This window comes from Amblyraja radiata, chromosome 13 (assembly GCF_010909765.2).
Source record: "Amblyraja radiata isolate CabotCenter1 chromosome 13, sAmbRad1.1.pri, whole genome shotgun sequence".
In the NCBI taxonomy this organism is placed as follows: domain Eukaryota; kingdom Metazoa; phylum Chordata; class Chondrichthyes; order Rajiformes; family Rajidae; genus Amblyraja; species Amblyraja radiata.
Genome location: NC_045968.1, coordinates 28,546,488 through 28,573,101, shown reverse-complemented (window position 1 = coordinate 28,573,101; position 26,614 = coordinate 28,546,488). Strand labels below are relative to the sequence as shown.

General features: G+C 40.0%; 1 protein-coding gene across 1 annotated transcript; it reads left to right on the top strand.

Annotated features, from left to right (window-relative positions):
* Positions 1 to 3,149: 3,149 nt before the first annotated feature.
* On the top strand, positions 3,150 to 25,955 carry LOC116979763 (claudin-15-like). Its single transcript, XM_033031528.1, has 5 exons — positions 3,150 to 3,677; positions 16,402 to 16,566; positions 19,181 to 19,262; positions 21,910 to 22,014; positions 24,022 to 25,955. Exons 1-5 carry the CDS (start codon positions 3,461 to 3,463, stop codon positions 24,101 to 24,103), a joined length of 651 nt encoding a protein of 216 aa, XP_032887419.1. The 5' UTR covers positions 3,150 to 3,460; the 3' UTR covers positions 24,104 to 25,955.
* The last annotated feature ends 659 nt before the right edge of the window (positions 25,956 to 26,614 follow it).

Sequence of the window (26,614 nt, the reverse complement as noted above, 5' to 3'; positions counted from 1 at the left end):
TCTTACAAGCTTCCCTTTCACTCAAAGTGACTGACTGTCACTTTGACTACATTGATAGCACTCTCGACATCCAAGGATCAGTAGTGGGTAGTGCCCCCTCATGCTCGAAACTTCATACCAGCGGTCGGGGAAATTTAGTTTTGGTATGTTTCCTTTTATCTTTAATGTGAATCACTTTGATGTGATAAAAAAAATCACGCTGCCTCTGCTAACTTCCAAGACTACCACAGATACCATTTCCTGTTTGCTCATTGAGTCATCAATTCCTTGAAGCCATGGTAAGGAGTGCCTCTTGTAATTTCCCTAATCCACAAAGCCATGAACTAGTTATCCCTTAAATTTACCAGCATGAATTCCCCTTCTCTATCTCCAGAACACAGAATCCTGAAGGGGCAATCTGTTTGTGATATGTGATGTAGACAGACATATTAAATGTAGCAGCAATTACAGCAGCTTTGGAAACAGCTGCTCCAGTATGATATGGGAGTCAAAAATACTCAAGTCCATAGACAACATCTATATCATTATAAAGGAGCTAACTTCAAAAAAGGGAACTGTTGAGGCAAAGGGAAAGAGTTGTTCAAACTGATCTCAGTGAAGGGCAATTGGAATGCTCTCAGAAGTTTCATGGATAGACCAATTTTATTTTGACATCACAGAAGACTCTGAATATGTTGGGCCTGTTCTGAAGGCAATCTCATTCATTCCATATATTTGGGTGCGAAGGAAGAAGTCAAGGTGAATTTTATCATTCCTTGGAACACTTCAGTTTAGCGGCGCATTGGAACTAAAGATAAAGTTGCCCCAAATTCATTACTTTATAATTTTCTTGGAGAAATGCTGTTGGGCTCCAGTCCGTGGTCATCAGCCACCCTCCAGTGAGTGAAGGCAGTGTACAGTGGCTTGCAAAAGTATTCATACCCCTTGAACTTTTCCACATTTTGACTGAGCTTGAGCTATTTTGCATAGAAGAATGGGCAAAAATTTCAGTCTCGAGATGTGCAAAGCTGGTAGAGACATACCCCCAATAGACTTGCAGCTGTAATTGCAGCGAAAGGTGGTTCTAATTTTAATCTAAGTTTTTTTGGCCTTCCATCACAGAAATGTGATGGATGTTTATGTAAATTATGTTGTGTCTTGGGTCTATTTGTTTGTAATGTATGGCTGCAGAAACGACATTTCGTTTGGACCTCAAGGGGTCCAAATGACAATAAATTGAATTGTATTGCATTGTATTGTATTCTACAAAGTATTGACTCAGGGGGGCTGAATACTTTTGCACACCACACTTTTCAGTTATTTATTTGTAAAAAAATTTGAAAACCATGTATCATTTTCCTTCCACTTCACAATTATGCGCCACTTTGTGTTGGCCTATCACATAAAATCTCAATAAAATACATTTACGTTTGTGGTTGTAACGTGACAAAATGTGGAAAAGTTCAAGGGGTATGAATACTTTTGCAAGCCACTGTATGTCCGCAGATTACCTGGCCAAGATTAATCTTATCTGTTGCATCCTCAAACACAAATATTTCAGAAGCAGTCATTGGACCAAGTGTTCTAGATTTCTGGCACTGAGATGCCCACATGATCTGCATCACTGCATTGATAGATCAGCAAACATAACTGCCTTGGGATTGGTCCTTCTGATTGTTTGTGGCTTTCAATGCCTGCCTCCCGAACGATACCTGTCTTTTACATTTATTTATTATTTGAGGAAGTTATTTCAAGTTCATTTAGTCATGAATGTTAATAGGGAATCATGTGTCATCAAGTACAGAAAAAGCCTCTCAGTCTACCAAGCATCCACTAATCGACATCAATCTGTTTTATTCTCCCAAAATTCCCTCAACTCCCCCCAGATTCTGCCATTTGCCAACAAACTGGTGGTCAAACACGCACATCGTTGGAATGTAGGAAAAGACTGGAACACCTGGAGGAAACCAACATGGTCACAGGAAGAACATGCAAACTCCACACAGACAGTCGAGGTAAGGATCCAACCATGGTCACTGGAGCTGTGAGATAGCAGCTCCACCAAATGCACCATTAATAGCCCAAAGTATTCTTTTCATTTGTCACTCTGCATTAGCCTCAAGCACTTCCATGTTTAATAAAAAATAATAATACTGACATTTTCTTTAAACCTGAATATTATTAGGTGTTGCATTACTTCAAGGTAATATAGCCACTTCTGCAGTTTCAGTCACGACCATTTGGTAAACTTTTCCCTTGGTTGACATTGGCTTAAGTATATCCAGACTTATAATATGGAGGAGTTGCCCGCTGGTTTTGGAACAAATTCTTTCACATTTCCCATCATAAACTGGATTGAAATTAGAATACATTCTATAAAGATATAATAAAACTGCGGATGCTGGAAATCTGAAGTAAAAGCAGAAAATGCTGGAAAAACCTAGTAGATCAGGCAGGATCCGTAGAGAGAAAAACAGCTGCAACATTTCATGCTGAAGATCCCTTGTTAGAACAGAAATGGCATTTCTATTCCCTCCTCACATATGCAGCCTGACCAGTTGAATGCATCCAGCATTTGAATCCACTGCTCCAATCAAATGCTATACCATTGTATATTTAACTCATTAAAACTTCAATGTTGTTTTCTAATTTTTTATCCTGTGGTATTTATAAATGAACACTTGTTGACCAATAATTATAACATCGAAGAAGGTTCAAAATTGCTACATTCCCAAACTGAATCATCTCCTCTCCCTGTGGTGTAATTCTCGATGTTGAGTTTCACTGAAAGTCCCATGTGATATTGATACTACAGTTCAATATCTTGTCAAACATTAACTGAACTTAACTGTCTGACTCAAGAGCGCCAACGTACCGAAACTAATGGGGACAAAGAGATTCTCCCTAATTGAAGAAAACATGAACAGATCATTGTACTGCATTTGTTTTGAACAACATTGAGGTAGAGAAACAAGATTTCATGTGAACATCATGCATACTTTCAATCAAAAATTTTAATTGTGAAAGTCCATGGCTCCTCGGGTTCATTTGAATGTCAAGTCAAATAGGTTTATCTTTCGACGAGGTCATTGTACCACAGTGCAACCAATAACTGGCTGCATTATATACAGAATTAGGTTAATATGCTAAATTTTGTGTCATGACTTTTGCTCACTTTTTATTTAAACACCGTAGTATGATCGATACTATCCTGACCAAGAAACCATCTCCTAGTAATTAACAACTCCACCCAAGGTCACACCCAATTATTGCCATTTACGTGCCATCTTATCATTTTATGGCCTTTGAGCAAGAGAGCGAAGGTTGGGCTGCCTTTATGAAGCACACAGAACAAGGGAGAGGTAGTGAGGACCTGAACTTGATGTGAGAGGTTTCCCGGTGCTCCAGCTTGTGATACCAGAAGATTTTGTTTCCTCTGTGAATTCTTCTGTGGGACAATACCTTATTACCCAAACTGACTATGGCAGCAGCTTTTGAGGTTACTGGTTTCCTGATGGGGCTGGCAGGTTGGATGCTTACTGGGTCAACGTTGGCAAACAATTACTGGAAAATTTCTACTGTTTATGGGAGCGTAATCACAAGCTCCAGGTTGTATGAAAATCTGTGGAAAAGCTGTGCCCAGGACAGTACTGGAGTCTTCAACTGTCGGATGTTTGAGACCATGCTCGGTCTTCCAGGTTATTTAATTTTAATACTTACGTTAGAATTGTAAGTTTTTGCTGCTTGAGTTTTATGTCCATAAAGTCGGGCACCATTTTCATTTACCACGATTAAGAAAACAAAATGGCTGCCCGCAAAATAGCAGTTTTGTAACTTCTTAAAATGTACTTACTTGGTGCTATGATATAGTCTCAGTTTGTTAGTCCATGTTAAATAGTAATTTTAAGTAAACTGGATCTGTGGCCTGAAAAAGACAAAGAGAGCAAGAAAGTTAAAATTAATAGTAAATTTATAAGAGATTTATTTTAACTCCAAGAGATTTCCTTTCAAGTTAAAGGTGAATCGATGATTTTGATCAATGATAAAGTAAAGCATGTTATCCTAATTTAAAATATTTAAGGAAATATATTAAGAAAGCTGAAGCTATTGAAGAAGATACAATCAAAATGAAATTTCTGACTGCTTGCTCTCTTAAAATCTGCTACAGAATTTTTCACCAACGAAATCTAGTTTAGAAAGAGATTACTATTTCTATTTATTTCTAGTTGTTGTTATTGTTAATCTGAGAAATAGTTTGCAAGTCATCACACCACTTTAAATCAAAATATGCCAGCATGTAGGTTTTGTTCAGTTTCTCCAACAAATGTTTTTGTGCATCTTCTGTCCCTGCAACCAAGTTACATCTCATTAAGGGAGCCATTGAATGAAAACCATGACAAGGTCTGGGCTGTTCTGAAAACTATAGTTCATGTCTAGCCAAACAGCTAATGTCAAAAATACAAAGCTTACTTTTACTGGATTAGTTCTCAAGCAAGCCACCAATAATAATATACATTTTGCATCCTTTGGACAAATTACTTCAAGCAAAAATGCATTAAGAAACTGATAAGTGCCACTGCCGACAAATGCTAAACCCAGGTAACCTTAGTCCCAACGAATATACCAACTCCTGCCAGAAATTACTTCCTATCTTTGAAGGAACAAAACGTTTGATTGCAATATTATTTATTTGAGGAAGAATTATTTAACCCACTATTGAGGCTTTAGCTTATTTACGAGATGTTAAAAATAATGTCACTCGTTAGCTCTGAACCTCCATTTTGAATACAGGTCTCAGCAGAGAGTCCTGAAACCACGTTATCAAAATGGAAGCCGAAGAGAGCCTGACCAGCATGTTAGATGTAAAAAGAAAGCCTTGTGCAAGAAGATAAACATATCTTCGAGATAATGTAAAATACTGTGATCATATTTCCCAAATGAGAAGCCTAAGATTTCCAATGTGGTTTCATGTATTTTGGCGTTTTCGTAATCATTGCTCAAATCTTTTAAATTAGTACGGTACAGAGGCATTAACCTTAGCTTAATTCATTCTTAGACATTTGTTAGTGAGATTTAATTTTCATTTAATTAATCTTCAAGCATCATCCAAATTGTCATGTAAGGACCCTACAGCTCAGTTGACCTATGTAACTGCAATTAAACCTGTTTTGAAATAAAATGGAATTTTACCACATTTCTCTGAGCAGCTGTTTCCATTTTTGCTGCATTAAAGCAACAACTCGCAATTGGCCAAATTCCAATAAAATAAAATACATTTCATTGAAAATTAAATTAAATAGATTTCTGTCATGTGACTGTATATGGTTTTAATGTATAGATATGATCATTGTATTATACACTGGGAAGGGAATACATTCATCCTTTTTGTTCCTGTTGTGGTTCAATGAAAAACGTATGCAGTTCCTTCTTTGCTCATTTATTTTCTCCCTGGCCCAATAATTGATCTTCTTTTTATATGCTTCTTGAAAGTTATGAATGAATTTGCTTGCACTCTTCGAAGCAATGCATTAAAAAAAGTTCCATTTCACGATTGTTCCTTCTGGTTACTGACACCAACTAGAGTATCTCACTCCATCAAAAATTTGCATAGTTAATTTATTGATTGAACACATATTGTAATTGTATTATATTGTAATTAATTTATTAGCCAACTATGTAAAAACATTCAAGGAATTTGATTTGCCATAGAGTCATACCAGTATACAATCATATAGTATACTAGTTACATAGTCAGCTTGTAATGCCTGAATGAAAGAGTTATGAACAACCTTGATTTTCTCTGTATACATTTGCTTTGATTTAAAATAACACCCCTCGGTCTCCTACTGTAATCATTGATTGAAACTACTGGTGAGATAATTAGAAATTGTTAATGTGAGGTAGATAAGGGAGAAGAGGAATTGAGGCCAGTTTAAAATCAGCCACAATCAGTTTGAATGGTGAGCAAGATTGAGGAGCCTGGTGGCCTACTCCTGCTCCTGTCTTCTTGTGAGGAGAAGGTGCTTTGTTAATGCTCATGCATGTCAGTGCATTGGCCTGAGGCTGACATCACTTCTAGTGTAGAAACTAGGAACGGCAGATGCTAGTTTAAAAAAAATAAGACACAAAGTGCTGGGGTATATCAGCGGGTCAGGCAACATCTCTGGAAAATATGGATTGGTGGCATTTCACATCAGCACCATTCTTCTGACCCCAAAGCCAGCTATCCACATTCTCCAGAAATGCTGCCCTGACCGGTTGATTTTCTCCAGCATGTTGTATCACTTCTAGTGTATCAGTTTCAACAGCAAATGTGAGTATAATCAATGGCCAATACTCTTCCAAAGCTCAGTGCTGATGAACAACATAAATTCCACATATGCCCCATCCCTCAACCTTACTCTTTACCAAAAAAACCTTGCTCTTTACTCTTGTTTTTCTAAAAAAAAAAAGACACAAAAGGCTGGGGTAACTTTGCTTTGACTAGCTTAGTCAAGGCAGCCATCATTATTCCTACTTTTTACTGTTCAACATTGTGTTCAAACAAGGTGTTGAATCCAATTAAAAAAGCAGATAGAAAATGTAAATATAGCGCACACAAATCTACTAACTATTCTTAGCTCTATTAACTAACAACATACCATTGATTGTGATCAGAATTATGTGTAGTATTCTCATTGTGCCAATAATGGAACAAGAATGTGTAAACTAGGTGAAGAAGGTTGTGACGTCAAATATTGAAAGAGTAGATACTGAAGGGACCTTGGCCTCCCTATTGAGGAATGAAGGGGTAAAGAGTCTGGACGTCAGTGGTAAATATAAGGTCCTCACTAACTCGTCTTTACCATTGATGTCCAGTCCCTATATACCTCTATTCCCCATTAGGAAGACCTCAGAGAACCTCAGTCTCTTCCCAGAACAGAGATCCAAGAAGTTGCCCTCAACCAACACTCTCCTCTGCCTGGCAGAACTTGTCCTTACCCTTAACAACTTCTCTTTTGTTTCCTCTCACTTTCTTCAAGTCAAAGGTGTAACCATGGGCACCCACATGGACCCCAGCTATGCCTGTCCTTTCTTGGTTATGTTGAACAGTCCTTGTTTCAAGTGTACACTGGCAACATTCCCCAACTCTTTCCCTGCTACATTGGCGACCGCCTCCTGCACCCGTGCAGGACTCGTCAAGTTCACTAACATTACCACCAACTTACAACCTGCCCTTAAATTTATTTGGACCTCTTTCCCCATTCTTGATCCCTCTGTCTCCATCTTAAGGACAGACTATCTAAGACATCCATTCCAAACCCACTGGCTCCCACAGTTACCCGACCACATCTCCTCCCACCCTGTCACATCCAATGATCCATTCCTTCCTTACAGATTCTGTGTTTCTGGTGCATCTGATCTCAAGATGAGGCCTTCCATTCATTGTAGATGTTCATTGTAGATGCAAATGTGATGCACCCCTCCACCCTGCAATTGTGGATGGAGCTCGTCTCCATGTCTTCTTCATTCCCTGCAGTTCTGCTTTCACAGCCCCTCACCTCAGAAAGAACAGGGATAGAGATCCCTTGTTTCCCCTCTTCCACCCCACCTGATTCCACATCCAACAGAACATTCTCCAACATTTCCATCAGCTTTGATGCAATCACACTGCCAGTCACAGTCTTCTTCCCCCATCCCATTTTGAGTTTGCAGAGCCCACTCTCTCTGACTCCCAGGTTCTCTCATCCCACTCCACCCATCTCTTCCCCAGGCACTTTCCCCTGCAAGTACAGGAGGTTCAACACCTGTCCCTACACCTCCTTCCTCACCTCCATTCAGAGACCTAAACAGCCCTTCCAAATGAGACAGACGTTTACTTGCATTTCCTTCAACCTTACCTATTGCATTCTGTTCTCACAGTGTGGCTCCTCTAGTGGAATAAAGCATCGACTAAGTGACTGCCTCATCAGAGAGAGCTGGAGCTCTTGGTTGGCAGCCACTCCAATTCCCTTTCCCATTCCTTTTCCCACATGTCTGTTTGCGGCCTCATCCATTGCCAGAGCGAGGCTACATGCAAAATGGAAGAACAGCACACATGGGTAGCCGACAATCCAACGGCATGGTTGTTGAACTCTCCATTTTCCAGTAACCCCAACACCCTTCTCTCTCATAGTCTCTGGGTCTCCTGTGTCTCCTCATGAACTTACGCAGGACACTAAGTGGGATGTAAAGGTGAAATCATAACAAGGTTAATTGGATTAATCCATTGAAAGCACTGGCACTTTTGGACATTTGAAAATTTAGTGTCAGAATTCTTTTAAAGGTTGTTGGATGTTGTTCTAGGTAAGATGTGGTCATAATCTACCAGATCCTGTACTTAGTTGATGCTGCAATCTAAATGCCGAGCGGCATTCAAAATACTATTTTACACAAAACAGCTTTAACAGCTTGGATGGCATAACAGTGCTGCCTCAGCATCAGAAAGCCCAGTTCTATTTTGATCTCTGGTGTTGTCTCCATGGAGTTGTACGTTCGCTCCGTGACTGTACGGATTTCCGGGTGCTCTAGTCTCAATGGTTTCAGAGTTGATAGGTTAGTTGGTCATTGTAAATCCACCCTCGTGTGCAAATGTGTGACAGAATCTTGGGGGGAGCACGGTTTATGGGAATCAGGAGAGAATAAAGCGGGTTAATGGAGAATTATCGTTAATGGGTGCATCATAGATGCCGCAGAATCGGTGGCCTAAAGGGTCTGTTTTTGTGCAGTATCTCGCTAGGAATGAAAACCAAAACAATGTTATGAAAAATGACATCATGTTCTGATTGACAATGCCTAAGAGGACTTTCGAGTATAAAGAATGAAGGTTTCAAAATAAGGGGTGAGACGGGATGTGGCAGAGACTCCAGATGCAGATATCTTAAGACAACTGGGCACAAAATACTTGGAAATGGATATTAAACTGATCATATGGGAAGTTACTCAGTGCTCTTCATCTCCCTGTGGGCAGCTTTGCACAAAGCAGGAATGGATTGGAGCATCCGTGTGTATAGGTCACACGCCGCGCCAATGCTTGGATTAACAGTGACCACTTCCCAAATGGGAGTGGGAGATTGGGACATCACCTCTTTATTTGTTCTTTCTAAATAATTCAAATGTGTCCTGAGATATATTCATCTTACATCTCCCCCCTCCCCCCCCCCCCCCCCCCCCCCCCCCCCCACCTCCTCCAATCCTCCTCATAAATCAAACAAGGTGTACAAAATACCAAATGGAATTAATTAGATACATCTTGGGTATTGCTAATTAATAAATCTGTCCACAAAATATCCCCTCCTGAAATAACCACACTTTCAATGCTGGGGGGGTTTTCCCATTCATCTGACTTTTGTGCTAAATTCAATGCCCCTCCTTGTTTTGATATATCTTTGGATATTGTACCTTTGGCCTATTCTTGGCTCTGATCTTCCATCTCCTATTTCTCTACCTTGACCACACGGGTCAGCACAGTGACACAGCATGTAATGCAGCTGTCCACACAACTCCAGAGACCCTGGAGTTCGATCCTGGTGCTGACTGTTTGGAGTTTGCAAGTTCTCCTAATAACCATATGAGTTTCCTACAGTTCAATAGCATATTTGATCACAGTAGATTATATCTAGAAGCAGAAGGAAATTACCAAGTTGTTGCCTGCAATGGAAGGCTGACGTTATATTGAGCGATTGGGCATCGCATCGGATAATTTAGTTTATTCTCGCTAGAAAATAGGATGCTGAGAAACGATTAATAGAGATTTATACAATTATGTGGGGCCATAGATAAAATAGATAGTCTTTATTCCAGGCCAGCTAGCCTAGAACTGGATGATACAGATTTAGGGTGAGAGGGGTGAAAATTAAAGGAGATCTGATGGATACGTTTTTTTCACACACAGAATGGTGAATATTTGGAATGAGCTCTCAGAGAAGGCAGATACAATTACAATGTTGAGAAGGCATATGGAAAGATAATAATGGATGGGATTTATATAGCGCCTTTCTAGAATACTCAAGGCGCTTTACATCGCAGTTAGGAGGAAAGGAGATAAGAGATGTGTGCTTACGTGGGCAAATAGCATTAGTGTAGGTGGGTAGCAGATTCAGCATGGACCGATTTCCATGCCGTATTTTTTTTAAATGATTTTATAATTGATTCCTAAGGTCCAAGTGAGTGGTAGAATCTGAGAGAGAGAGTTGATGGGAATGTTGGAAGAAGAATAAGATGGGCCAATTAGGGTTAGTGTAAATGGGTGCTTGGAGGATGACTCCCTGCCAAGTCCAGGGACTGTGTGGGCTGAAGAGCCTATTTCCATGCTGCATGACTCTGTTAAATCACTCGCTGCTGCAGCCTTTTGACAAGATGGAGTAGGCCGAGAGCCGAGACTATTTGCAAGGGGTGTAAACTGCAGCCCTGTTCTCAGGTCATTCTGCCGCCCTCTTGAGGCCAGACACCATCAAAACCTTGTCCAGAGCCTCTGGAGGTCACTTAATTATCAGAGATATTTAGAAACTGGAAATACATTTAAGTAACTTTAAGCTATAAAAATTACTTAAAAATAAAAAAAAGTAAATGTTTTTTAAACACCCATTCAATTTATCATATGGAAATAAATTAATTAAAACGAGGTAAAAATGAATTAACACAGTTGTGAATCTAATGAAGATAGATGACCCCTTAGGGAGGAATGCTCAGTGGCCAGCCACAGTGTGCATCCAGTCCCTCTCTCAGTACTCAGGATCTGCCCTTGGACTCCCTGCCAAGTCCAGGGATTGAAAGGAGATCAAACAGGCAAAGAACAGAGGTGAAATTCAATTTGGGCAGAAACATAAACTATGCCTAATGCTACTTATTGATTTGCCATCACACATTTTGCCCTATCACCCAAGATTAGTTTAACACATAATGTCCTTAACAGTCATCATTGTTATGGTGATGGGGTCAGCGATACTGATAGTACTGGTTGTCAAAGTACAGTTGAGCTCTACTGATTGACAATGATTAGCTGAGTTTTATTGCGCCATGTGTTCTTGCGATTTTACTAGGAGGTCTTTATTGCAATTGTAAAATTCATTGAATCCATCATTGCATCAGTTTTATATTCTCTGCTAGTGTCATCTGACTGCTATTGGTCTGGTTGTCTCACTTTTATTTTACGTTTGTTAACCTCCGTTACTGACCCTTCAATGGGAAATATTGATAACTAGGTGCAGCAGATTCCAAGCACTCTACAAATGTTCAGCTGTGTTTGTGATAGTCGAAGAAAAAACAGAGGAAATAGAAGGAAGGAGAAAGAATGTGGGGAAAGGGAGAAAAAAGGGGAAAGAAAAAAGGAAGGAATGGTAGAAAGAAAGAATGGAGGGAAGAAAGAGAGAAAGAAATAAAGAAAGAAAGAAAATAGAAGTAAGGGTAGACCATTCAGGTCCTCAAGCCGGTCCCAGCATTCAATATGATCGTGGCTGATCTACCCCTAGCCTTATATTCTCTTCTGCGTCAGTTTCCCCTAACCCACAGTTCCCTGATCTTCCAAAAATGTAGCAACATCTTCTTTTAACACTCTCAGTGATCTTGCATCCAAAGGAAGAAAAAAAAAGAAAAAAGAAGAGCGAAAGGAAGAAACCATATTAATAAAGCAGCTTATCTGATTCCAAGACGTCTATAAATCTTTTAAACAATTATGTATTTTCATAATGCAGCCACAGTGTGTCAAATGATTCAAAAGGGAACTGCAGATGCTGGAATATCGAAGGTACACAAAATTGCTGGGGAAACTCAGCGGGTGCAGCAGCATCTATGGAGCGAAGGAAATAGGCGACGTTTCGGGCCGAAACCCTTCTTCAGACTGAAGAAGGGTTTCGGCCCGAAACGTCGCCTATTTCCTTCGCTCCATAGATGCTGCTGCACCCGCTGAGTTTCCCCAGCAATTTTGTGTACCTGTGTCAAATGATTGTCTGGAATTGTTTTAATCTGCCGATAATTCATCACCAATAACACCCATTGTTCCATCTGTCCTCGGTACATTATTACAGTTGGACTTTGTTACTCATTTATAGTAATATAGCAATATTTTATGGTTAATTTTCACCCCAATGTACACATACACACATGTATATAATCACATATACACATTTGGAAACACATTAATGACAGGTACACATGCTACTTTTTAAACATTTTATCATAAATTTTGAGAAATTTTATTTAGCTGACATAATAAATCCTTCTATCTAGTTCACATGAAAAATAAGATCTTCTTCTTATCGAGTCCACACACAAGATTAGAAGTTGTTCGGCCAGAGCTGAGCACACTTCTCGGCATCTGCATAAACTGGTGTCTGTCTTGCGCTTCTTGTGCTTCTTGTGCTTCTTGTACATGGTGGTGGAAAGATTGGTGAAAACAGGGCCGCAAAGTGAACTCTCTTTCCTTGACCCCAGAAATAAGATGACACAACTGAAACAAGAGATGATCACAAAGGACAAACATGCTAGAAATGCTCTGTACGTAAATCACCATCTCGGGAGAGGAAGAGTATGCTAACTTTCCTTCCCTCTCCATAAATGCTGCTTAGCCTAGCAAGTATTTTCAGCATACTTTGTTTATATTTCATATTTCCCACGTCTGCTGTATTTTAGTTTCAGAGTGTCATCAAGAAAACAGTTTCCTTATTGTTGCCTTTTCCAGAGCACTGGTTACAAATTAGTGCCCTCGTGGAATTTGATGAATCGTTCAAATGGCCAAAGTAGATTTCATTCTCTAGTTTCCTTTGTGAATAATATCAAACACCAAATATCCAATGGTAATAGTGCCTATCATTGAGGGGGCAGGTTTAAATTATCCAATTAGGCAAATTGATAATTATTTGCCACACCTTTAAAGGTAATGGTCAAAGGACACCAAGCTAACATACTAGATTACAGAGGGAAGGAGGAATTGATAGACCAATGGAGTCAAAATCTTCTAAAACTGTAATAAAAAGTTTGAGTAAGAGATTTGAGAATAACAACAGGCCAGGTCTTCTTCTGTGAGTAGATCTCGAACTTTCAGGACATATATTTACTCCAAGGCAGCGTCTAAATTAATAACGTTAATTTTCAATCAACATTATTCTGAATCAGTTCTGTTACAAAAACACTTCTTCCAAACCCAGTGGATCCTCAACAGCCCAGGCTCCAACCCACCTCTCCCACCCATACAATGGCAGTTCTACATCTGTGATCCATGTTTTAAAACCCCAATCTGTATCTTTCAAAGTAATATGAAATATTTTCTATATTCCAAGAAAGTTTCATTAGCAGTACTAGAAAATACACAGGACTCCATACCTGTTTCCTTACCTGAAAAAGTATGCACTGACTATAGAGGGAGTACAGAAAGGGGTCACAGGCCATTCTAGGATGGCGGGACTAACATTTGAGGAGAGGTCAGGCTTATTAACCCCATATACACCAAAGTTCAGAAGAATTAGAGGAGATGTAACTGAAATCTGCATATTTCAGATATATTGGGCAGACTGGATATGGGGAGGATAATTGGGACATCCAGAGAAAGACATCTCAAACTTTGGTTTGAGAGAAGACATTTAGGACTGAGATGAGGGGGGATGTGTTGGATCTGTGGAGATCAAGTCACTGAGTGTAGATAAGAACAAGGTTTCTAGGCACATGTATCAAGGGGCACGGGAAGAGATTAGGAATATGGTAATGTGAAAACGAACACCCCTGTTATTTTTCAGAATTTCAATGATTCTATCAAATAAACAGTGATGCTGCAGAAATGCAGTGGCAACTACCAACACTCTTGTAATCTAAAAATATTTAGGTAGATAATTAATTGGTCTTTATCAAATATTTCTACTAAAAAAGCCAAAATCTAATAGTCCTACTGGTGAACAATTGGCTGGATCTAATTTTCCAATGTCTCTGTGAAAATATCTCACGTTTCTTGAGATTACAGGCTCTGTTGATGGGGAAATTACTATCTGGACAATTTTCAGTTACAATCAAGAAATGTCCACATCTGTAATAACTACAAATCATCATCACTTGCATATATTCTGCCTTTGATAGTATAATCAATGATGATTCTGATTGGCATCATTCCTCAAAACACCCCCTCATAAGACCTCATAAGTATTTATTTTTCCTTTTCACCTGTATATCTAAATCCTTTTGCAATTGGATATTTTAGACAATATGGTAAATACACACCAAAAGCCCCAATGTTTTAATGGGGAGATTCTTTCTGATACAACATGATAGTTTATGGAGGGTTGCAAACAATAGATCAGTAATCCTTTGTTGCCTGGATTGAGAGAAACTGGGACCGTCTAACCCATGCCCTTTGACCTATGCGCCCTTTGCACGAGGCTCAGCATAGAAGGATAGTGTCACTGAATTTGCCCTTTTGTTACCATCAGTCGAGATTAATGATTAATATTAATATACTCCATTAACAACCATCACACCAAGTTATGTCTGCATCTGTGCATGCTGTTGCAGGGAAATGCTTCAAATTCAAACATTTAGACAGATATATAGAGGACGTTTAGAGAGCTATGGGCCAAATGCAAACAAATGGGACTAGCTCAGGTCGGCAACTTGATCAGCATGAACAAGTTGGGCCGAAGGGCTTGTTTCCATGCTGTGTAACTCTACGCCCTGACCGCGGGAGAATAAAGAATGAAGAATATTAGACTTTATTGCCTTCCATCACAGTGAGGAATGTGGGGAATCCGCTGTGGTGGATGTTTATGTTAACTTTTATAAAGTTGTGTGCCTTGTTGCTTTTTCTAGTATGACACTATGGTAAATCAAGTTTCACTGTACCTTAATTCGTACACATGATAATAAAATACCTTTCAACCTTTGAACCTTTGACTGTGAACATGTTAGTGAAAAACAAGCAGTTTGAATAGTTTCTTCTACTATGCTAGACGTGAGTACACTCAGTTTGATTCTACACATAATGGAAACATGCCATGTAGGACCCATAAAATGCATTAGATACGACAAGGAGAAACTTCCATGTCACCTTGGCCCTTAGGAGTCCTTCTGCACTGAGTCAAACTGCTAGATCTGGCATTTGGGGACCTAAAGCAATAAAGCATGGAAACAGGCACTTTGGCCCAAAACCCATCAACCATCCATTTACACTAATCCCACACATCCCATTTTTTCAATTCCACACATTCTTACTAACTTTCACCAAATCCTACTCCTCATCTACACACAATGGCAATTCACTGCAGCAGCCAATCAACCTACACATCTTTAGGATGTGGGAAGAAATCAAAACATTCAGGTGAAAACCACACAGTAACAGGGAGATAGTATAAACCTCGTATAGACAGCACCCAGGGTCAGAATTGAACAAGGGTCTCTACCATTGTACCCTGGTTCAACATTACAACTTTACCCGTTGTGCCATTGTGCTACCCCCTATGCTTGGGCTTAGTTTATTAGTTTAAAGATACACCGAGGAAACAGGTCCTTCGGCCCACTGAGTCCGTGCCGACCAGCGATCACCCATACACTAGTTCTATCCTATACATTATGGACAATTTAAAGAAACCAGTTAACCTACAAATCTGCATATCTGTTGTCTTGAGGAAGTAAAATGTTCCTATTTCTGGCATTCGGGTGCAGTTCTACCAATCGTCCATGCCACCATTTTTACAACCGCTGTAATTTTTATTTTATCAGGAGATCAGAGGTGGTGTGAATGTGAACCAATCCCAGCATGCATAGAGCATTATTCTTTACCCAACTCAAACACACAGGTCCCTATTGTAACATTTGGGCTACAACTAAGTGGCACATTAGTCCAGTATCTTCTTAAAGAACAAACCAGCCACTGAATATAAACATACAATGCTTTGACAGGATGGTGCTGAACAGATTGGATGGTGAGAGGATGTTTTCCCACAAGCTGCGGTGTTAGAGTCTTAGATTATGTAGCTAAATTTTAAGACTGAGATGAGTAGAAACTTCGTCACTTAGACAAAGGTGAACCTGTGAAATATGCCACCGCAGAAGGGCCATGTCTCTGAATAGATATAAGAAGGAAATAGATGAATTTCCAGACTCATAAAGCATCTGCAAGCACTTGAGAATATAATATTAAGATGGATGATCGGCCATTATTGTATTGAGTGATGGAGCAGGCTTGAAGGGTTGAATGGCCTACTTTGATTTTTCCATCAAACTCTTCTAATGAGACTGTTGGAGTGGAAGGGAGGCTAGACTTGGCAGGATCTTGTAATGGGGACGAGGGGGAAGGAAGCCTTTATGTAAATAAACATTATTTTATTGCTTGAGATCATTGAGAGAGCTTACATGGAAGAATTATTTCCCTATCTTTCCTGCCTTACTTAATGCTAAAACCGTAATGTTTTTTTCCCCTTTCAGCTTATGTCCAAGCATGCCGTGCACTGATGATCATTGCCGTAATTCTGGGAGTTATTTCCTCAGTGTTGACACTGTTTGGCCTGAAATGCACCAGTATTGGGAACATGGAGGAGGCAGTGAAAGGGAAGATTGCGATGACTGGTGGAATTATCTTCATCCTTGCAGGTTAGTAAGTTATTTCTAGCCAGACAAATAATCATTGCACATACCGAACAAATGCCGGTGGCCAACAAAGTTTTACAAGTAATGCAATTTCAGATAAACGAATAAGAAAATGAATAGTAACTGGAAAATCATTGGCTGCAGTTACATGTGCACTGCTGAAGCATACACATGTAATATAATTTATGTAGTGCTTATTCATGTTCAGATGGGATAAACTATTTTCATGTTGAGTATCGGCCTGGTGGCGCAGCGGTAGAGTTGATGCATTACAGTGAATGTAACCCTGAAGACCCGTGTTCGATCCCGACTACGGGTGCTCTCTGTATGGAGTTTGTACGCTCTCCCCGTGACCTGCGTGGGTTTTCTTCGATATCTTCGGTTTCCTCCCACACTCCAAAGACGTCCAGGTTTGTAGGTTGATTGGCTTGGTAAATGTAAAAATACAGAACGACAAGGAGGCCATTCATTCCCTCATGCCTGCTACGTCAATCATTAAGACTACGGTTAATCTTATACCTCAATGGCACTTTCCTTTACCAACCTCATACCTCTCAATGCCGAAAACTCTAGCAATCTGGAGTGACAATGGTTTTGAAGCTGTAACCAAAGGTAGTTGTTAATAATCCTCAGTATTATCATTAGTACATAGAGATTTTGTTGGATGTTTCAGTAAATATTAACCTCTATAAAATTGCAACTCCATCACAAGCAATTTCACGTCAACATATGATGAATTTTATAGAATTCCCTGTTGGTTACCTAAGGCCAGTGCTAAGACAACTTAGCCAGGCCCAACACCTGCTTCAAATTCCTTTCATAAAATGAATTAGCACTGAGCACATCACTGATCCCTCCTCAGTTTACTAATGACTGCCAGAACCAGTTTGAGATCAGGAAAAGCCAATGTACTGATGTTCTGCCAAACAAAATGTGTGCCTCACTCAAGCCCATTAGCATTGTTGAGAGGCCATGAATGGCGAATTTCACTTAATGTACAAAGCATTACCCGTTTTAAAAACAGCAACTGCTGGAAGCTCTCAGCAGGCCAGGCAGCATCCATGAAAGGAGAACTAGTTAAAGTTTTGGGCCAGAGATCCTTCAACAGGCCAAAATGTAATAGACCTGAAAGGTTGACTGTTTCTGTTTCCACGGGCCTTTTCCACTTACATGTTGGTGAACATCAATTTGCGAAGCTACATATGGGATTAGTATAGAAAGTGGTGCGGAGGCAAAAGATCAGCCATTGCCATAATGAATGGAAGAGCATTCAGCACATTGGGCTGAATGGCCTTCTCCTGCCTCCATTAGCACACAAACATACAAATGTTGGAATAGGTAGTAGGCAGGAGCCTCCTGGCCCCTTGAGTCTGCTCTGCCATTTAGCCAGATCATGATTGATTCAATTGTAATCTCAAATCTCTTTTCCCACACTTAACCATTTCATTTCGGAGTGTTCCGTCAAAAACACCAAGAAATGATTTGGCCTCACTAGCCTGATCACTAAGACCATGACAGCCTCTCCAATAAACGCAAGAGGTATTGGTAATGAGAAGGCAAACTGGGATTCTCATTTCTGATCAGAATCCAGTGATTCCCATTAAAATATGCAGGCATCAGGTAAGGAAAGGATTAGATTTGACAAGGATGCCCTTTGTGGATATACAGCAAATTAACATTCCTGTTATATGGTTAAATCTACCAATTAGCCAAATGTGTTCCATACCCAAGGAATGCACCTTCAGGAGAGAATGACATTGGGTGCGAATAGGAGTTCATTATGTCTAATGATAATAAGTGTCAACTAAACTGGCTTCAAAAAACAAAGGATAATTTTGGACGTAATTCTAACCTGGAATAGATTCAAACCTAAATATATGGAACAATAGTTAGGACATGGTTGTTCATATCTGCAAGTTAATGTCATTTGTTTCATAATATTCCATTCCTTTTGACACTCTTACTTACAAGAACTGATTAACCTCCCTCAAAACTAAATTTGTCCCAGTGGGAACCTTTGCAGGATGAGAGTTCTATCATTTAGGCTGACACGTTATACCAGGAGGAATGAGTACTAAACATCAGAGATGCTAGTGGATGTAACATAAGACGCCTTGCTGGCTCACAGGTCAATGAATGGCATACTCCTCCTTCTACTTCTTATAAAAAGTAGCATACCATACCACACCATACCATGCCATACCATGCCATACCATGCCACGCCATACCATACCATACCATACCATACCATACCATGTCATATTTGGGGAACCCTTGCCATGTGCAAAATGGCATTCCTGCTTCCTGCATTAAAACATCAACAATTTTCTATTATTGCCCTTCATTAGCTGTGGAGCACATTGGAATATCCCAAGGCTGGTAAATGAGTTATGTAAATGTAAGTGGTTTATTTTTCACTTGCTGGGCCTCTGTTCTGTGCGGAATGGACGAGGTTTAATTTTGCTAACATCCTCAACATACCAGAGGATCAGCTACCAGAGGATCCTTCATCATTTTAAAATACTCAGGATCCCTTCAAAACATAGGCAGAACTATATAAATCATCAAAGAATTTGCTGTCCATTAATTGCTTGGTGCTCTTCTGTTGTATTGGCAGGTTTATGTGGAATAGTGCCAGTTTCCTGGTACGCCTACAACATCACAATGGAGTTCTACAACCCTGTCTATGGTGGAACTAAGTAAGTATGACAATTTTTAAGCAAATTTAGTAACATTGCCCCAAAAATCTGACCTTCACAGTCTCAGCAGAATAAACTGTTTAATTTTTTTTGTGCGTTTTCCCTAAAATGGATTATGGCTTGTCATGGAGTAGTACAGCATAGGAACTGTCCTTTCAGCCCATCACCATGCTACTTACCCAGGACTTAGTTCATAGCCTGGTGGTTCAAATGTCCATCCAGATGCTTTTAAAATGTTATGAGAGTTTAGTTTTTTAGTTTAGTTTAGAGATACAGTGCAGAAACAGGCCCTTCAGCCCACCGGGTTCGCACCGTACTAGTGATCACCCTCTACCATATCACTATCCTACACATTAGGAACAATTTATAATTTATGGAATCCAATTAACCTACAAACCTGTATGTCTTTGGGATGGTGGATGGAACCGGAGCAAGTCAAGAGTCAAGAGTCAAGAGTGTTTTATTGTCATATTTCCCTGCTAGGACAATGCAATTCTTACTTGCTGCAGCACAACAGAATACGTGAACATGTAAACACAGTACATAACGGGGGAAGAGAAAAAAAAGCAAAAGTTCAATCAACAACAAATATAGTGCAATAATAATATAGTCTTTTGCAGTTCAGAGTTTATTCGTTGTTGTGTTTAATAGCCTGATGGCTGTAGGGAAGAAGCTGTTCCTGAACCTGGACATTACAGTTTTCAGGCTCCTGTACCTTCTTCCTGTTGACAATGGTGAGAAGAGTGTGTGGCCAGGATGGTATAGGTCCTTGATGATTTTGGCTGCCTTTTTGAGACAGCGACTACGATAGATCCCTTCAACGGTGGGGAGGTCAAAGCCGGTGATGGACTGGGCAGTGGTCACAACTTTTTGTAGTCTTTTTCTCTCCTGTACGTTCAAGTTGCCGAACCAGGCCACGATGCAACCAGTCAGAATGCTCTCTACCATGCATCTGTAGAAGTTTAGGAGAATCCTCTTCGACATGCCGAATCTCCGTAATCTACTCCGGAAGTAGAGTCGCTGATGTGCCTTCTTTACAATTGCATTGGTGTGCTGGGCCCAGGAAAGATCTCCGGAAATATGCACGCCCAGAAATTTGAAGTTATTGACCATCTCCACCATTGTCCCATTAATATGAACGGGATTGTGGGTCCTCATCCTCCCCTTACCAAAGTCCACAATCAGTTCCTTGGTCTTGAGAGCCAGGTTGTTGTGCTAGCACCATTTGGTCAGTCGGTCACATCTATACTCTGACACCTGGAGAAAACCTAAGCTGTCATTGAGAGAATGTACAAACTCAATGCAGACAGCACCCTGGTCAGGACCCGGGTCTCTGGCGCTGTGAGGCATCAACTCTACCTCAATGCCACCCTGTCATCCCTAATTACTTGCCGATCTACAGGCAGCCACATTGTTACAGGATGGCTGAGGACAACTCTCCCAAAGTATCTCAAAGTCAGAGAACATCCCACTAATGCGGCAGTCAAAAGATACAAAGAGTCCATTTGGGGACTCAGCATTTAGTAGAACTCATATGGTCATATATATATCGGTGCATCTTCCTCAAGCACCAACTGGTGGAACTTGGGGCTGGCTGCGTGAAGCTTAGAGGATGAACCTGAGGTCAATTTCTAACCACACCAACTCAGTGGATAGTATTTGCTTTTATCACCTTCTCGAGCAGTTTGTTGTTGATGGCAACCACCTGCTGAGTAAAATAAATCCAACTAATATCCTCTAAATCTCTTGCTTCTCACCTTGAACCTATGTACTCTATCTATGAGGAAACGTTTCTTGCTGTCACTCCTCTCTGGGCCTTGGGAGTGAATCCTTGGATGAGAGAGTTGTTCTATCACAAGCAGCAAAATACATTTGGTTCAGAATTTTGAAGAGTTCAGAGGAATGACCATATTAGGATCCTGAAGGCAGTGTGACAGGTTAGATGTTGAGATGTTACCAGTCGTGGAAGAATTTCATATGCGTAGACTTATTCGAGGGTGGTCATTTTAAGATAAGGTGTGTAGGAAAGTCATTGAGAGGCTAAATCATTGAGAGTATTATAAAATGAAATAGACAAATATGTGATAGATCCTAGACTTGAGGTTTTATGGGGACTGGTGAGACTAATAGGGAAGTGCAGTTAGGGCTGGGGTACATCAGTCATGATCTTGGAATAGTAGGGCAGGCTTGAAGGGCTGAGTGAATTACTATTGGTCCTATTTTCCTTTCTTTTTATGTTATTAGGAACTAAACTAAACTCTCTATGTGTCAGCAGCTCCTCAAAATCTATCTCGAACCAAACCCTCTTCTAAAGTTTGCTTCTCTGGGTTTTGATATTTTATTACATCCTGTGGAACATCTTGAGCTGTTTTGCAACAAATGCATTGTATAAATGGAAGCTGATATTGATTATGTAATGAACTCTGCACTGAAATTGATGAAATATGCCTGTTCTTTTAGCTACATTCTCCAGAGGGTCATGAATTCAGAAACTCAAATCATATCATTCAGAGATTTATTTTCAACCTAAGACTCTTATGGCCCATCCAAGTTAATAACATCATGAGAGCTCAAGCAATTAATTGTAACTGGTTAGAAAGTGATTATATTTAAGGATGTCTGGTGCAAATGATTTCATTGTTTGCAGGTATGAGATGGGGTCTGCGCTCTACATTGGATGGGCTGGGGCAGCTCTCCTTATCCTAGGAGGTTCATTCTTGTGTTGTTCCTGCAAAAGAAACAAACAAACTGGGTAAGTTCTTTTTTAATTTGATTAATTTTTTACCCCTTTATTCGTGGCTTACGTCGTATAAAAATCACTTCCTTTATTCCTGACTCAGGCATGTTCATAAGTGATCAGAGCAGAATTAGGTTATTCAGCCCATCAAGTCCACTCCGCCATTCAATCATGGCTGATACATCTCTCCCTCCTAACCCCATTCTCCTGCCTTCTCCCCATAACCCCTAACAAACGTCCTGGCTCCACTCCCAACACTATCACCTCTTCACAAGTTCACAAGTTATAGGAGTAGAATTAGGCCATTTGGCCCATCAAGTCTACTCCACCATTCAGCCATGGCCTCCTAATCCCATTTTACTGCCTTCTCCCCATAACGCTTGACACCCGTTCTAATCAATAATTTGTCTATCTCTGCCTTAACAATATTCACTGACTTGGCCTCCACAGCCCTCTGTGGCAATGAGTTCCACAGATTAACTACCTTCTGACTAAAGAAATTCCTCCTCATTTCCTTCCGAAAGAAACGTCCTTTAATTCTGGACCTCAGGTCCTAGACTCTCCCAATAGTGAAAAAATCCTCTCCACGTCCATTCTATCTCGGCATCCTTGAAGGACATTCAAAATGGTTACATTTTTCAATTCTCTACACCAAGAAGAGCATACAAGCAGGCCAAAAAAATTAAAGCTTTTCTTTCATCTGCTACATTAACATAAAGCCAATGGATCATAGTTAATTTTTTAAATGGTCAAGATTTTCACAATGCATGATGGTTAATTCAGTGACAGATTCTGTCATCAAAGAGTTAACATAACAAAATAAAATAGTCAGCTATCAACACTCCAGTAAAACCTGATCACCTAATACTGTAACATCTTGCTGCATATCTTAAATCCCTGGACAGACATCAATATAAGAAAGACACAAAATGCTGGAGTAACTCAATGGGTCAGACAACATCTCTGGAGTAAAGGAACAGGTGATGTTTCGGGTCGAGACCCTTCTTCAGACTCAAGAGATGCTGCCTGTCTTGCTGAGTTATTCCAGCATTTTGTCTATCTTTGGTGTAAACCAGCATCTGCAGTTCCTTCCTACACATTTTTCAATATAAGAAAGGATGGTATATGCCCTTAATGTGAATGGGGTGCAAAATAACCTCACATTATGTAGAGGTTTCATTCTACATGCACCTTTAACCTCACTGCAAAATGTATAGAGACTGCAACAATTAGAAAATGAGAAAAATCAATGCAGACCTCACACAAAGGAAGCCTTCCATGTGCTGTAAAGTGTTACAGCAAAGAAATAGGCTCTTTGCCACATTGAGTCTTGTTATTCACCCATATTATTATTTTCACCTTCCCATAACCAGCCCCCCCACCTCCCCCCCACCGAACACACACATCTTTGGCATGTGAGGGAATGTGAGGGAAACCCTTGTGTTAGAAAAGAGAACATGCAAACTCTACAAAGAGAGCCATAGAGGGCCATAGATATCAGGATTGAGCCTGGCTTCACTGACATTGTGAGGCTGCTGCTCTACCAGCTGCGCTACTGTGCCCCGCTCGAGCTGGCTTGATATGGACCTCGTTATTTATAGGGTACATTAGTGCCTAATGATTAGCTTCCCTTCCCGTCTTTCACTTCTCCATTAGCAACAAACACCTCTTGACAACATAATTGTTCCATTGATGTCCAAGACAGTCTCTAACAGATGGGCTATCTCCCAGGGCAGTCCATGGTGCAGCTGTTTCATCCATTAGTCGAATGGAAGGTTTCCCATGTTTCTCCAAAAGAGCCATTTGGATTGATTTTGTTCTCCTTTTCCGCATGTTACTTCAAGAGCCACTTGTCTTTCTTGTTCTTATAGCAAAGTAAGGTAGAAATGTTACAAATAAAATATTCAATGCGTGAAAAAAGAGGAATAATTGCAAAGCTTTTATACTACCCGGCAGAAATAATTGAGAGGAAACTGGATGGAAACGGTGCAATTACTGATGACCATATGTTGTTTTTCATAGTGGCTACAAGTATGCCTCTGCTCAAGGTGGACAACGGATCTACACAAAGACAGAGTCAGCCCAGTCAAAAGCCTACGTCTAAACCAGAGACTTTCAAAGAAGAATGTTTTTTTTATGTTACTCAGGTCTACAAATGTCTTTTTAAAAATGTGTGTTTGCTGTCCAATCATTGTGGCACTCTGGCAAGCATAAAATAAGTAGGGTAGATCTGTGCATTGTACTGCTGAATGCCTTGTGTGTTTGTTCAGGACAATGCCAGAGTTTTCTGTTTCCAATTTGTATATAGGTCCAATAACCCCAGACCTGGGGGCTGAGTCATACTCCTGCTTAGTGTGATCTTAGAGAGTTGGGGTCTGTCAGGGGTCTGCACCAGTACTAGGTGAGTGAGCACTGCTGAGCTGGTGGGGGGGGGGAAGAGGAATTTGCAAGCATGCTCAACGTAAAAAGTCCGTCACAGTTTGATCATCCCCTGTTATAACGGGGTAGGCAATGCCTGTTAAGACTCAATCAATTGAGGCTTTGCAGGTCCCTAACTGGGTTGGATCCAAGTAACCATAGTAATTTGGTTCCCTCACTGTGCACAATCCATGTGCAACTATATTAAAATCTCTAAATTGTCTCTCATGAAAATTAATGGAGGTAATATCGGGAAGACTGTCAATAACCTATATCACTTCAGGAAGGAGTGTGGCTTCAGTCTTTGGTTTGACTGGGTGAACTAAAATAAAATAAGCAGCTATCAACATGATTGTGTGAGTGCTGTATAATACACTCTCAGTCCCCTGTCAACAGGTGTAACAGACACTCATCAATGCATGTTCAGCAGAACAGAAATACATGCAAGAGAATGCCGAGAGTCCCTTGAACCTGTTCCATCACGCTAACATTTTACAGGTGACTGTAATACTCAAATTCATTTTCTTGCCCAATCCCAAATCTTCCGATTCCCTTAATTATCGATGATCTGTCTACAGTGGACATGAATATACTCAGACTGAGCATCCACAACTCTAGAGCAGACATTTTCAAAGATTTGGAAAAAAACTTCTAGAGGAATTCAGTCTGTTGAGAGAAGTGAACAGATGACATTTAGGGTTGAGATCCTTCAGATATTGTCTGCCCATTTCTCTCCACAGATACTGTCTGACATGCCGAATTCCTCCAGTAGTTTGAGTATTGCTTCCTATTCCAACATCTGCAGGCTAAAGTTTCTGAGGGGAGAAAAATCCTCTCTTTCCTAATGGCCAAGCCATTATCCGGAGACTATAACACTCACTTTACTAATTTTCTTTTAACAAAGAAGTAAATATGACACCAATTATTTTCTGCAAGTTTTTCCACTGCCCCTAACTCCAACAAGTGCCAACGTTAAACCAGCGAGGGCAAATTATCCAAATTATTGCCCCAGATGTATAACACATAAAGGCTATACGGAATATTTCGAAATTACAATTGTTAAAATTAACTCTTCCTTATTCCTTGTAAATGATAAACCACATGGTTCGACAGGTCAAATAATTGGAAAGTGAAAGAACTATTGACAAGTATTAAGGCAACCCCCTTTCCCAATAGCAGAAGACAATTATCTGGAAAACATTAAGGAATTATAGCCTGGGATGTATACTGCTGGATCATTGTGGATTTGGGGTATTCCTGAGCAGTTCATGAAGGATTCACTGGGAAACAAAAACTCTGGCTTTGAAATGCCTGACTCGGGCTTTCTAAATCAGCATGTAGACCTACAGTAACTTGGAGTAAACACTCAGAAACAGCACATTGAACCAAATATATCACAGACCAAAGTGTTCTAAAATATTGAAGACCAAATGAGGAGTTTAATCTCTAAAAATACAGAATAAGTAATAAATTCAAGATGCAGGTCTAAAATAAATTGGCCAAACTTTTATTTTAAGACTTAGAGTCCCATGGCCATCCAAAAAAATCGGATATTTTTTCTTTTCTGTTATTTATGTACCTCTAATGACTCTAATCCATTGTAATAAATTTATTGTTTCCAATGTAAAAAAACACTATTGGTTTAATTGACTTCAATTAAACTTTATTTCAAAAGGGTAGTAAACGAGCAACAAATATTGTGACATTTGTCTATCGCCAGCAAGCATCTTTTAATGCAGAGAGATCAGAGGCCTTGGTTGGTTGTGTTTATATCTAGCAGCTCACAATTCAAGCAATGGGAAATGAAACCATATGTTAAGATTGGGCAAATAGAAGATAAAGTCTGAGGCGCTTTTAGTGATCTAGCCCAAAAATGCAATTGCAAATAATGCCTCAGAACGTACACCAAATAACACACTTCAAAAGAAGGAAATCGCTCCAGAATTCATCACTCTGCCTCGGACCCTCTTGGCATTGAGGTTCTTTTTGGGTACCACATGTTAGGAACGATGTTAAGGTATTGACAAAATGACATTTACTGGAATTAAATGGGGTTTAGGAACTTCAGCAACATAAAAATAAATAATGTTGGAAGTATTCAACAAATCAGGTGGTTCTAGTGCAGGTGAATGACCTTGTAAAACTCTGTGATACCCTTGCAAAATTGAATAATCATGGGCCAGAACAGAGAGGTGGT

What these genes read in the sequence shown, in the direction of transcription:
- LOC116979763 (XM_033031528.1), top strand. Translation starts at nt 3,461, where the DNA reads ATGGCAGCAGCTTTTGAGGTTACTGGTTTCCTGATGGGGCTGGCAGGT. An exon ending in AATTATCTTCATCCTTGCAG is followed by an intron (nt 16,567 to 19,180) that starts GTTAGTAAGTTA and finishes TTGTATTGGCAG; the next exon opens with GTTTATGTGGAATAGTGCCA. An exon ending in AAAAGAAACAAACAAACTGG is followed by an intron (nt 22,015 to 24,021) that starts GTAAGTTCTTTT and finishes TGTTTTTCATAG; the next exon opens with TGGCTACAAGTATGCCTCTG.